At 44.8% G+C, this 13,668-nt stretch overlaps 2 protein-coding genes across 2 annotated transcripts; one reads left to right on the plus strand and one right to left on the minus strand.

The window, feature by feature from the left end:
* Positions 1-742: 742 nt before the first annotated feature.
* Positions 743-1,234, plus strand: LOC131624601 (uncharacterized). Its single transcript, XM_058895538.1, has one exon. It carries the CDS (start codon positions 743-745, stop codon positions 1,232-1,234), a length of 492 nt encoding a protein of 163 aa, XP_058751521.1.
* Positions 1,235-9,043: 7,809 nt separating this feature from the next.
* On the minus strand, positions 9,044-13,527 carry LOC131624602 (serine/threonine-protein phosphatase 7 long form homolog). The gene is made up of 5 exons (XM_058895539.1): positions 13,483-13,527; positions 12,707-13,404; positions 12,505-12,595; positions 12,055-12,416; positions 9,044-9,311 (listed from the first exon to the last, which is right to left on the minus strand). The coding sequence occupies exons 1-5, from the start codon at positions 13,525-13,527 to the stop codon at positions 9,044-9,046; spliced, it is 1,464 nt and encodes a 487-aa protein (XP_058751522.1).
* Between the last annotated feature and the right edge of the window lie 141 nt (positions 13,528-13,668).

Below are 13,668 nucleotides of genomic sequence, written 5' to 3' on the forward strand. Positions count from 1 at the left end.
ATATATATATATATATATATATAGTTCTGGACCGGCCCAGTTATCTATAAATTGGGCCAACCCACTCTTTGGACCAAGGCGCTCTGGTCCACACACGCTACAACATTCTCCGGTCCATTCCGGGCAAACACTAGACCTAACCGAGCACGCAGAAGCCTCGTGCTCGGTTACGGCTAGCTCGCGTATTTTCAGCCTAACGCCTCGCACGGGTCCTCAGAAGATGGAGCCTTTTCTGCACAGGATAATCCTATAAATAGCCCTCTAGTCCTAGAGGGAAAGGTAACCTTTTTCTTACCCCTAACCATTTTTTCCACTCTCAACCGTTCTGGATTTCAAGCATTCACCGTTGCTGGCCATCTGATCTGCTCGGTAAGATCAATGGAGCCGTTTGTGGGAAACCTCAGATCCCCCGTTTCTTTTCTTGCATTTCTTGATCCGTTCTTGCCTTCTGCAAGAATCCAGAAACCAAAGCTCTAACTCAATCATCATCCATGGCTGGCAACAATGAAGACTCCTCTTCTCTGGACGCTACCGTGATTAAGAAGAACGACCTTTCCATTGTCATTCCTCCACCCAAAAATACCGTTCCACATCCTTGTGACAGTCTCACGGCTTCTCCTTCCCCGAGGGGTCTCCACGATGACGTCGTTCATCACCTCGGTGACACCAGCGGCAAAGATAATCACGAAGAATCTCAAGAGAAACCTTCATCCTCCAAGGGTCCAACCCCTAGGACCAGACTATGGCCGCCGTCCTGGCCGCCCTTGCACAAACGAATGCCCTTATCCAGCAGCAGAACGACAGGATCGGGGCACTCGAGAAAAAGCGTCGCTCAAAGACTCCCCCGGACCACAAATCTCGCCCCCATCGCGAGGCGATCCCCAAGAAACGCCCTCGTTCCCCCTCTCCGAGGGAACACGTAGGTCCCGCTTCCAAGAAGGGGTACGACGACCGCCGCTCTCGGCGCTACTCTCAGTCTCCTCGACCGAAAAGAAGATCCAGGTCATCCCCGAAATACGAGGACAACCGCAGGCGACACAGGCGAAGTCGCAGCCGATTCGCCACGCTTTCCGCCAGTGACGAAGAAGAAGATCGTCGGGGCCCTCTGTCCCACGTAATCTTGGAGGCGCCCTTGCCGATCGGTCTCGAGAAGCCCCCACCACTTGGCACGTACGACGGGACGACAGACCCAGGCGAGCACATCGAGAACATCGACGCCCTCTTAGATTACTGAGGGGTACCTGGCGCGATCAAATGCCGCTTATTCCCGACCACCTTGCGCAAAGGAGCAATGACGTGGTACAAGAGTCTGCCTGATGAATCCATTACATCCTGGTGTAGCAACCTGCCCTAAAAATAAAATTTAGAGTCGCCACCTATTCTACCAGGGAGAATAGGAAACCCTACGCAGTTAAGAGATTCGGGGTAAGTTATTATATTCAGGTCAAGGGAAGGTGTTAGGCACCCTTAACCCTTTCCTAAGGTTTTGAGTTTAAAGGCGAAGGTTTATGGCTAAATGTTAAGGTTTAATAGCTAATGAAATGAATAGGTTGAACGGAAAAATTCGAACCTAATTAGAATTTTGGGGAAGGGGACTCGCCTTGTTGTCAAGTGCCTACGTACCTCCTTATGGAGGATCAGAGTCTACGTAGTTCGAGGTAGGGTTGTACGCCTTAGAATTGATTATGAATGTATGAAGGCATTTTGAATTGCCTTATCGAGGTTTTGAAATTCGCAGTTTGCAAGGTGTTTTGAATTACCTTATCGTAGTGATGAAAATCCGTAGTTTGAAGATGAAAGAATGTTTTAAGATTTGGCGTACAACCCTGATTTTAATTTGTTCCATTAATTGCAATGATCAATAGGTTTGATCACCATAATTAACAGATTAATAAAGGATTGCTAACAATTCTAATCGATAGATTCAATTATCACTATTTAGCAAATAAATGTATTTTAAGAATTAAATTATTAATTTTATCGTTACCCCTCATAATCAATAGATTTGATTAAAAATAATAATGAATTCGATAAAAACATGCTAATCATCGTAACCAATAAGATGGTTAAAACCTTTTAGCAAAATAAACCCTATTTGAATTTATTATTTAATTAATTAAATAATTGATTATTACCGTCCGCGATCAATTAATTTAATCGAAGCGAATAATAAATAAAATTTTAATATTAATTTTATTACTAATTTAATTCAAAAATCAAATTATAATATAGTAAAATATATTAAGTTAATTATAATTATATTAATAATATAAACAAAATAATAAAAAAAACCAGGCTTTTGTTGAATGTGGCTAGGCTGAGGGTTCATAATATGCAAACAAAATTCAATGGAGATGCATGAATTATCGTAATCGAGTTCAAGTTTAAAGAGACTTACCTTGGCCTATATGTTGATGATTCTGGGGGTGTTGGTGTAGTGCAACAATCCAGATAGCTTTCAGGATGATCCAAGGAACGTTTTGCAAGCTTCAGATCCCTTTGAAACGCCTTAATTCTTCAAAACTGATTTCAAGTTCTTGATGAATTTTTGCTTCTTGAATATGGCTCCTTTTCCATAAATTTCTCCCCTAATTCATTTCCCTAACTTCTATACTTATAGTGGAACATATTAGGTTAAAAAATTGAATCAAATATCCATGATTTATGAAATTGAAAATATGATTGAAACTTGAATTTAATCTTTCCAAATTTGATCAATATTGCTCCTTCTCTTTCCAATCTCCTTATGGACGAAAATTATATTGAAATATAGTGTAATTACTGATTGGAATTGATCATTATGAGGCCTCTAATCAAATATTTGATTTTCACTTGATTTATTTGACTTTTAATCACCATTTAAATGAATAAAAAACCATATAAAATCAAATAAAACCTAATAATTCGTGGAAAATGAATTTGGTGACTTGGATAAGTTGTGGATCAAGATTAAAGCTTAAAAAGTTAGGCCCATTTGCAAGAAACTCCAATTTGAACCACTTTTATTTCACATTTTGCCTCCAAAATTGCCCAACTTTGACAAGGCATATCTCCCTCAATTTTTAAGATATGGACAAGTTCTAGGACTTTTTGGAAACCTCGAGATGTCCTCTACAAGCCCCTTTAGAACATATGTTTCATTTGGATATTTTATAGTGATGAGATTCCCTTTGACAAAAACTGTTTTTGGTTGACATTTGAAATGGAGCTATAATCCTTTGTACCATATCTCCCAAATGAAGCATTTCTGGCCTTGGCATGTGAGAGACAAAGTTGTAGAGAATCCAATTTCCTTCAATATAGGCTTTTAGTTAGAAATTTATGATGTTCCATGTGAAAGTTATGCCTGGTCAAAGTACAGTTGACTTTTTAGACCAAAACCCTAGTTTAGTAACTACCCCCTTTGTTGATTTTGAACATTTTCCTTGATGAATAATGATAAACCTTTGATCAAATTATGAATGATACTTCATAATATTGATGTTAACCATAAATTAGGAGTTTTTACTATACTTTGACCATAGTTGACTTTTAGGTCAAACTAGTCGACTGTGGATCATCTGAGCCATTGAATGAGCAATCCTTGGAATTGAAGCTTGACTTTTGACATTGAGATACCTTGAAACCTAATAAACCATATTAAATCCATTGGAACCCTTGATACATCTTTTCTCCTTAGAAAATCCAAAACCCTAATTTGAAAACCCTTTGATGAGGAAAGAGTGACTTGAGTTTAAACATTGAACCTTGGACCCTTGAAGATGAAATGAGATGGGAAAATTTTGGGGTATGACACCTGGAAGGTGCTCGAAAAGCTCTTATCTAGACACTTTACGACCTCTAGCAGGCACCCGATGTCAGAAGCCTATCTGGAAGCCATCATCCAGGGGAAGGAAGAATCGCTCTGAGCCTATATAGAAAGGTTTAACAAAGAAGCCGTACAGGTGTCCACCACGGCCAACATGAAGAAGTTTTTGCTCGAACGAGGTCTACAGCCATGCTCAGATTTCTCCAAAGCCATTGGGATCGAAACGCCCGCCACTCTGGATGATTTTTTCCTCAAGGCTCAGGCGTATATACAATATGAGGAAAAGGAAGCCGCTCACGCGGTTCGTAACTCCAGGCAGGAAGAAAGCAATAAAGGTGCCCGACAAGACGATTCCCGCTGAGGATCCGACAAGAAGAAAGATGACAAAGGTCGGGATCCTAAAGATTACAAATCCCCAACAAGAAAGTTCTGAGAGTACACCCCGTTGAACGCATTAAGGGAGCGCATCTTGAACGAATACGCGAACGCCGAGTTCCAAACGGGCAAAGTCTGTTTCCCGAAGTCCATGCCTGCGCGGCCAAACATGGACAAATCGAAGTTCTGCCGTTTCCACAAGGGTCAAGGACATAACACAGAAGACTGCATCCACCTAAAGGACGCAATAGAAATATTGATCCGAGAAGGACATCTGAAGAAATATGCGAAGAAACAGGAGGCCACCAAAGAGGCCAAGCCGGTCACCGAGGAGAAGCCGGCGGAAGAAACGCCCGCCATGCAAGTGGCCATGAGTATCACAAGACCGGAGGACTTCTACCTTCCCGATTGGGCTAGAGTGTCCTCCATCCCCTCTTCACACAGTCCATGGGAGTTTTTCCCTTATCTCCGGAGGGGAATTCAGCAAACTCACCATCGGGTCAGTAAAGCGGAAGTTTGACGAGCTAATTTAAGCAAATTCTAGCAAAGCTGCTACCCTTAACCTCGTCAAAAGCGGCTCCTCCCCCATAGCATTTTATCGGGAAGAACTGCCAGGTGGCGCACCCAATGCGACCATCCCCCTCCTTATTCGAGCTCGGATGGCCAACTTTGACGTGCGCCGCATTCTGGTCGATCAAGGGAACTCAGTGGATATTATGTACTCCCAGCTATTCAAGATGTTGCAACTAAACGACAGTCACCTCACCCCCTACGTAGGCTCCGACCTGCAGGGATTCAATGGCACAACGACGAAACCATGGGGATTCGTCGAACTCATTGTCTCGATTGGATCGGCAGAAACCGCGAGGGACATCAAAGTCCAGTTCCTGGTCATCGATTGCCCCTCGATCTACCAATGCATCTTGGGACGCCCGACTGTAGCCGAGCTAATCGCTGTCCCATCGACCGTACATCTCAAACATAAGTATTACACAGCTAAAGGACAGGTTGCCACGCTCCACGGAGACATCAAAGCGGCCAGGAGATGCTTCGAGGCCTCCGCCAAGGGCCTCAGTTCAATAAAGGCAGCCGCTCGAGACAAAGCAGCGACCAGCACGGTCTCCGAGCCTAACAAATTGATGCCGCACATCGACACTATCGACCTAGACAGCCGTTTCCACAAAGAGTCTGAAGGGAAAGAAGAATCAAAAACATCAGAGGAAGGTCTCCGATCGATTCCTGACGGAGACTTCGAGCTGATAACCCTCGGGGATGATTTGACCAAAGGAGTCAAAATCGGAACAGACCTCACCGAGCTGGCCAGAAAACAACTCAAAGCCTGCCTCCGAGAAAATCCCGACCTATTCGCCTGGAGCGCAGCGGAGATGCCCGGCCTCAACCCAGAAGTGGCATGTCACCACCTGACGATCGACCCTACCTGCAAAGCCGTCGCCCAGAGGAGAAGGAAGCAGTCACCGGAGAAAACGGCCGCGACCGAACTAGTTGTAAAGGACCTCTTAGAGGCCAAATTCATATCGGAAGCCAAGTATACTAGTTGGCTCTCCAACTTTGTACTTGTTAAAAAATCAATGGAAAATGGCGCATGTGCATTGACTATACCGATCTTAATAGGGCTTGCCCAAAAGATGCTTATCCTCTGCCTAACATATATAAACTAGTCGATAATTTTGCAGGTTTTAAATTGCTATCGTTTATGGACGCATATTCAGGGTATAACCAAATACCCATGTCCAACACAGACAAAAAATATACGGCCTTCATGATTGAATCCGACAACTATTACTATAATGTAATGCCCTTCGGCCTAAAAAATGCTGGAGCAACATACCAACGCATGATGAACAAAGTATTCCAGGCGGAAATAGGCGATATGCTCGAAGTATATATGGAAGATATGATCGTCAAATCCCAAGAGGAAACCAATCATGCCGGCCATCTAAAAAAATTCTTCGAGCAAGCCCGAAAATGCAAGATGAGGTTTAATCCCGAGAAATGCACTTTCGGAGTCCGAGCGGGCAAATTCCTCGGTTTCTACTTAACAGAAAGAGGAATCGAGGCAAATCTAGACAAATGCAGAGCTTTCTCGGATTTCCCCACTCCGAACTCAAAGAAATCTATCCAATCTCTGAACGGCATGCTCACGTCGCTATCCAGATTTGTAGCCGAATCCGCTCAGCATGCCCTCCCCCTCTTCAAACTCTTGCGTAAGGAAACCGCCCTCGAATGGACGAATGAGTGCGAACGCGCCCTCTCCTATCTCAAGCAAGCTCTGTCGTGCCCGCCCGTCCTCTCGAGGCCCGAGAACGGATAGACCCTCTACCTCTACCTCGCCGTCGCCGCTGAGGCAGTCAGCGCCGCCCTCATCCGAGAAACCCCAAAGTGCCAAAGACCCATTTACTTCACGAGCAAAGCACTCTAGGGCCCCGAGGTCAGGTACCAGCAGATCGAGAAAGTCGGACTCGCGCTGGTCACCGCAGCCAGGAGGCTAAGACACTACTTCCTAGCGCACACCATAATCGTACGAACTGAGCAACCCATAAAGCAACTACTCGTACGACCCGACATGGCCGGAAGAATGCTCCGCTGGTTATTAGAACTCGCGGAGTTCGACATAAAATACGAAGGAAGGAAAGCCCTTAAAGCACAGGTTCTGGCAAACTTCGTAGCCGAAATGGCCTTCCCCGAGACAACGACCTATAACGCCTGACGATGAACCTTATATGTGGACGGGGCGTCGAGCCCATTCGAAAGTGGAGCAGGTATCATCTTAGAAAACAGAGAGGGAACCCAAATAGAAGTGTCGCTCTCCCTATCGTTTCCGACCTCCAACAATCAAGCCGAATATAAGGCACTGCTCGCTGGGCTACGCCTCGCTAACGATATAGAAGCCGAGGAAATCGAGGTATTCACCGATTCCCAAATGGTGGCATCCCACATCTCGGGGGAATACCAGGTCAAGAGCGAGGCCCTCGCTGAATACCTGAACCTCGTACGCGAAGGATGGCCCGATTCATAAGCGCCAAGGTAAGACACGTCCCAAGGGAACATAATTCTCGGGCAAATGTTCTATCAAAACTGGCCAGCAAAAGGAAAAAGGGAGGTAATAAATCTGTGATCCAAGAGATATTACCCAAACCCGGTACTGAACTTCCGACCAGGTTAACACAAGTGAGCACGATCGGAGATGCGTCCTGCTGGATGACCCCCGTGTACAACTATCTGACACACGATCTCCTGCCCAACGACCCCAAAGAGGCTTTAGTCATCAGAGAAGAGCTTGTTCGTACGTCATAGTCGAAAAACACCTATACCGACGAGGCTTCTCCATTCCCCTCCTAAAGTGCGTCAACAAAGGCATGGCCCCTCACGTACTTCGAGAAATACACGAAGGAATCAACTCCCAACACTTGGGAGGAAGATCCCTCGCCAGGAAAGCACTCCAGGCAGGATATTACTGGCCCACCATGCAACACAATGCGAAAGAGTACGGAAAAAAATGCGACAAATGCCAACGCTTCGGGGACATGCACCTCGCACCCCCAAGCGAACTAAAATGCTTATCATCTCCCTGGCCCTTCACGTGGTGGGGCATGGACCTCCTCGGACTATTCGTGATAGGAAGCAACCAAAACAAATACCTCATAGTCGTCGTCAACTACTTCACTAAATGGATCGAGGCCGAGCCACTAGCCAAAATCACATCCATGAACATATTGCGATTCTATAAAAGGAACATCCTCGCCCAATTCGGAGTACCACTGGCCATTATCACGGACAATGGCACACAGTTCACTGACAAGCGCTTCCAAGAGTTTGTCTCAAAGTTAGGAACGAAGCAGCTTTTCGCATCGGTCGAACACCCCCAGACAAACGGCCAGGCCGAGGCCGCCAACAGAGTAATACTAAGAGGCCTCAAAAGGAGGTTGGACGAAATCAAAAGAGGATGGGTCGAGGAGCTACACAACGTCCTCTGGGTCTACCGAACCACCCCGCACTCTACCACTGGGTAAATCCCCTTTCAGCCTACGTACGGAACAGAGGCCGTAATCCCCGTCGAGGTGCACGTGCCCACTAGACGAGTCGAGGAACCCCTCGAGGAAGAAGCCAACCTCGAGGCCATCCGACAAGAACTCGACCTGGTCGAAGAAATCCGAACAGGAATTGCGTTGCGAGAAGCTTCGCTCAAACAAAAAATTGCTGAGACATGACGCAAAAGTCATCAAACGAGAATTCGAAGTAGGCAGTCTAGTCCTTAAAAGAAACCACAAAGATTCTCGTAAGGGCAAGTTGGCCGCAAACTAGGAAGGCCCCTATCGCGTCCGAGCAAAGACAGAAAACGGAGCCTACTATCTAGAAAAACTACAAGGAAAGGACCTTGCTCGACCTTGGAACGCTGAAAAGCTCAAGCAATACTACAGCTAAAAAGCCAAAAATGCTCGATACACAGGTGTGGCACGGTTCATGCCGAGCACCGCGTAATGAGACAAAACGACAGAAGCCTGCTCCCTTAATCGAGCAGACTCCTTGTCCTTCAGGGGGGGCACGAATACCGAGCATCCCTGTCGTATGCAAGTACCACGATGGCAGAGCGCCCCGCTCGTGAGGGGACTGTTCACGCCCTGAGACTCAGAATCCAACACAATGGGGCCTGAGACTCACCTTCGCCAGGCACTTGTCCCCGACCATCGACCATAGTTCCACACACTTGGCGATCAATACATTATATTCGAGCAAAATCACTGACTAATAAAATACAAACAAAGAAAAGACTACAACAGCGGTACTTTATTCATTGTTCACGAGAAATTACAAAATACATGCAAACAAAAGCAAAACACATCATTTTTCCCGGCGCGCGAACTCCTCTGAATGAAGGTATTGATACCAGTCTTTATCCCATTCCGTCTCAGAGCTGTCAACATTAGTCACGACCCTCACACCTGAAGACTGAGGCTGCGCGTCCGGCCCAGCAGACCCAGCAGAGACCTCCTTATTCTTCTTCTTCACCTCCTCGACTCCACGAGAGCATGAGACCATGGAAACCTTCTTCCCCTTTGCGCCACCCATCCCTGTGTAAAAATGAAGAAGAAGAGGCCCATGGGACCTCCTTTTAAAGGAAAGAAGAGGGAGCAAAGGCACTTGGGAAACGAACAAGACATTAAATGGAAAAATCCTTGGGAACCAGCGACACGCCGCCCAAGGAGTCAAAACACGTGCGCACAAACTTCGAGAAACGAGCACAGCAAACGAGAGCGTTAAAAATAAAGTACATTCAAATTAAATCGAGCAGACAACCCGAGAAATATGCCCGACTGCGGCCATAGAGACCGAGCCGGTAATATCATTACAAGTAAAAAGCGGAGGGCATACCCCCCAGAACATCACAACAAAATAACAAATGGCACGCAGGCCAAAAACTTAACATAATAAAACTTCATACACCTTCGTCCATCTGGATCCCCTTGGTCTCCTGGGTCGCTGGCCCGTCCCCAAAATCTGGAGAGACAATTTGGTCGCCTTTCACACAATGATATGGCCCGGTGCCCTCGGTCACCAACTCCACCCCAGGATTCTTCAGCTTAGGCTGGGCCACAGTGGAGTTGTAGGTATCCTCGGCGGCAGCAACACAGTCGCCTCCCAAAACTCGTATGTACTGAATCAATCGAGAGTCTGATTACTCACCTCCGAATTGAAGAGGAAACTCGGAGAAAAAATCAGAAAGATGAAGTCTTAGTTGTTTCTAACAACAAAAATAGATTCGGTGCGGTTCTGAAGCCTATTGGTAAACCATTAAAGAATCATAATCGCAATGCTGTGAACCAAATTAAGAATGGGAATCCCTCAAGGGCCCCATCTACTCCATTTTCTAGGCAGCAACCACCACCTTAAAGAAATGACGCTCTAGTTTTCACCTGCTACAATTATGGGAAACCGAGTCATATGGCAAAAAAATGTTAGAGCAGGCCTAAACCTGTCGCTGGCTCAAATGCTCAGGTTAACTTGACTGATGAGCCATTTGTTGCTATGATCACTTAAGTCAACATGGTTGGTGGATACACACTGGCGCCTCTCGTCTTGTCTGCTATGATCGTGCTATGTTCAAGACATACATTAATGCTGAAGATAAGAAAATGTTATTGGGAGATGCTCACACCACTAATGTTGCTGGAATTGGAGATATTGAGCTGAAATTTACCTCAGGAAAGACTTTGATCTTAAGGGACGTCGTGCACGTTCCTAAAATTAGGAAGAATCTTGTTTCTAGTTTTCTTTTGAATAAGGAAGGATTTAGTCAAACTATAAGGGAAGATTTGTACACCATCACTAAGAATGGTATTTTTGTTGGGAAAGGGTACGCCGTTGATGGCATGTTTACGTTGAATGTTGATTTGAATAAAATTTCTTCTTCCGTTTACTCTTTGTGTGATTTTAATATTTGGCATGCTAGACTTTGTCGAAAAAAAAATCCAAATAACCATGTTTAATAAATAAATTACACCAAAAACCATGTTTTCGGCAAAATTACGCATATGACCAGGTTTCAGAGGTGGTCTCCACATAGGAGCCACCTCAGGTGGCGCCAACCCCCATTTATCCATAACATATGCGCCACCCAGGGTGGCATCAATGTATATTTTCCTCTTTTAAGCCACCTAGGGTGGCGCCTAGGTGCTTTCCCTTTTTTTATTTTTTATTTTTGCTTTTTTTTGTTGTTTCTTTACTATTTTTTTTTAATTTTTGTTTTTAATTTTTGTTTTGTTTTTTTTCTATATATTATAATTATATATTAAATATATTAATTATATTTTGTTTTTGATTTATTTAAAATTATTATAACATAATGAAAAAAAACAATTAAATAAATAATTAGACACGTAGTGTTTAATAATATATTTAGGGAAGAAACAGTACAAATACGAGAAATGCAAAAACAACATTACAAATACGGAAAGTACGGGACAAACATCACAAATACGAAAAAAAAGTGAATATTTTTAAAACATGGATATTATGCTATTCATGACCCCTCGGACCACGACCCCCCCGACCAGGACCATGACCCCTCCGACCGCCAGTTCCGCAATCTGGAACTGTTCGAATCCGATTGGAAGGATCTCGACGACCCACTTCTCCACGCCCCCCTATTCCTTGGTTGTTCTTGCTGTGTCTGGGTAGGTGGGCCTCGTATTAGCCCCTCCATGCGCTCGTTGGACATGTATTCTTGTATGTTGCTGTCAAATAGTCGGGTCCCCATGCCCTCAAAGATTTGTCTTGGCGGTGGAGTTGCGTCACATGGTCGGTAAAACCCAGCGCTTGATTGACCTTGAAAAAATGGCATTGTTTGTTGGGGTGTGGTGTACCCATATTGTTGGTGTTGTGGAAATTGGGGTGTGGGGTATCCATGTTGTTGGTACTGTGACGATTGAGTGGTCATTTGCTCGTTTGGGTCGTAATTGTCATTTAGACCCATGTCGGGGCTGGGTTGCCTATTGTAGCTGGAGGGGCCGGCGTCGCCGTGTTGTTGGGTGAAGGCCCATGATTGTTGCTGGATGGGTTGCCTAGTGGAGGAGGAGGGGCCGGCGTCGTAGTGTTGTTGGGTGAAGCCCCACGATTGTTGTTGGACGGGTAGCCTAGTGGAGGGGTCGGCGTCACGGAGTTGTTGGGTGAAGCCCCATGATTGTTGTTGGATGGGTTGACTTTGGTAGGGCGTTGTTGGTGTTGTTTGATATTCCTCATGGTCAGGTTGTTCGGATGTTTGGCGTTGTCGGCGTTGTTGGCGTTGTTGGGGTGGTTGTTGTGTGTATTGTTGTTGGCGGGGGTCGTGTAGGTAGTAGGGGTCGGACACATACATATCGGGGGTTGTGACTGTTCTATACCAAGCAAGGTATCCCGCGGTTGGAAACATGGGGAGTTGGGCAACAGGGAATTGTAGCAGACGGCTGCGACGCTGCTTCCACATCTCACAAAATTCAGGTGCGAATGTACGATAATCTGTGTGGTCCCATTGATTGTTAACTCTTTTAATATGCCAGCGACCCAAATCAGTGGGGGGATCCGGGATCGGTTGATGCATGCCAAACTGCAGTCTCACACGGTCAGATTGGTGCATCTCCACGATGTTGAACCTTATTATCGGTACTACTGCAGTCCAAACTTCCCGGTCACTCTCGTTTGGCTCATGGTCCAGCAACAAGTATGGTCTCCAATTAAACTGCGTAGGAGAAAAAATAACATATTATTAAAAAACATGATGAATTGTAATACATCTATATGATCATATAAAAGTTTAGGGGTAATACATCTTCAGCTCGGAGGTGATCAATTAGGTCCCGATACAAAACAACACTCCCCCTCGGATTCTTACTGTAATCCAATTTAGGACCACAGAACCTAAGAAAAAAGAGCAAAAATGTTATTTCAGATTTTTATGTAAAAGAGAGTTAGTGTTCAAGGAATAGCGTTGAAAAAGAGAAAAAGACGTATCTTGTTGCATAAGGGAACGTGTAGTTGTTCCTGCCTGCAGGGGATAGCGTCGGCATTCTCCACCAACCCCATACTTGTAGGAGGAACGCTAATCCATAGAAGGTGCACTTCTCGGCAACCGCGTTCTTATAAAGAGACTGGTATAACATCGCCAAAACGGCGGACCCCCGACTATATTTCCTAATCTTGCTAATACTATCAAATTTACTTAAATAGAAAAAGTTGACAGTGTTACCTGTCGACTCCGGGAATAAAAGTTTACCAAACATCAGCATTATATAGACCTTAGTCATTAACCAAACATGCTCCTCGGTAGAGTTGTCCATAAAGAAGAGTTCATCATAGTAAGCTCTAAGGGAGGCCAGACTGATACCCTGGCCTCTTGAACCTTGAGTAGGCTCAACTAGATCTCTTCCCAACACTCTCACACACATTGAATTAGCATGTTGAACAGATCCATTAACAGCCTTGCCATCAATGGGCAGACCAAGTAACATATAAACATCCTCTAGAGTAACAGTACACTCACCTATTGGAAGATGAAATGTGTGGGTTTCAGGCCTCCATCGCTCTTGTAAGGCAAGGATGAATTTTCTGTCTATGGTGTTGTTGCTGACTTTTATGATATGTCCGAAGCCACATGCTTGGAGATTCGGAATAATCCTCTCGTCGGGTTCAACATAAGCGTGAGAACGTGTACGGAATCGGTCAACAGCCTAAGAACCACAAATAAATCGATTAAACTGGATATCATATACGCATAGATGTTTAGAAATAAATAAGTATAAACTTACATAGGTTGCCAAATTCGCTCTAGTTCCTCTGTGTGTTTCACCCATGGTAAGAAGTTGTTGTTGAGCCATTTTCAATAACTCTTTAAGTTTTCTGCGGATTTGAAAATGCAAAGTGGTTTTTTGAAGAAGAAGAATATATGTTGGTGAAAAGAAAGCAAGTCTATGAGAGTATTTATAGAGGGTTGG

This window comes from Vicia villosa, unplaced genomic scaffold, assembly GCF_029867415.1.
Source record: "Vicia villosa cultivar HV-30 ecotype Madison, WI unplaced genomic scaffold, Vvil1.0 ctg.000144F_1_1_1, whole genome shotgun sequence".
In the NCBI taxonomy this organism is placed as follows: Eukaryota; Viridiplantae; Streptophyta; class Magnoliopsida; order Fabales; family Fabaceae; genus Vicia; species Vicia villosa.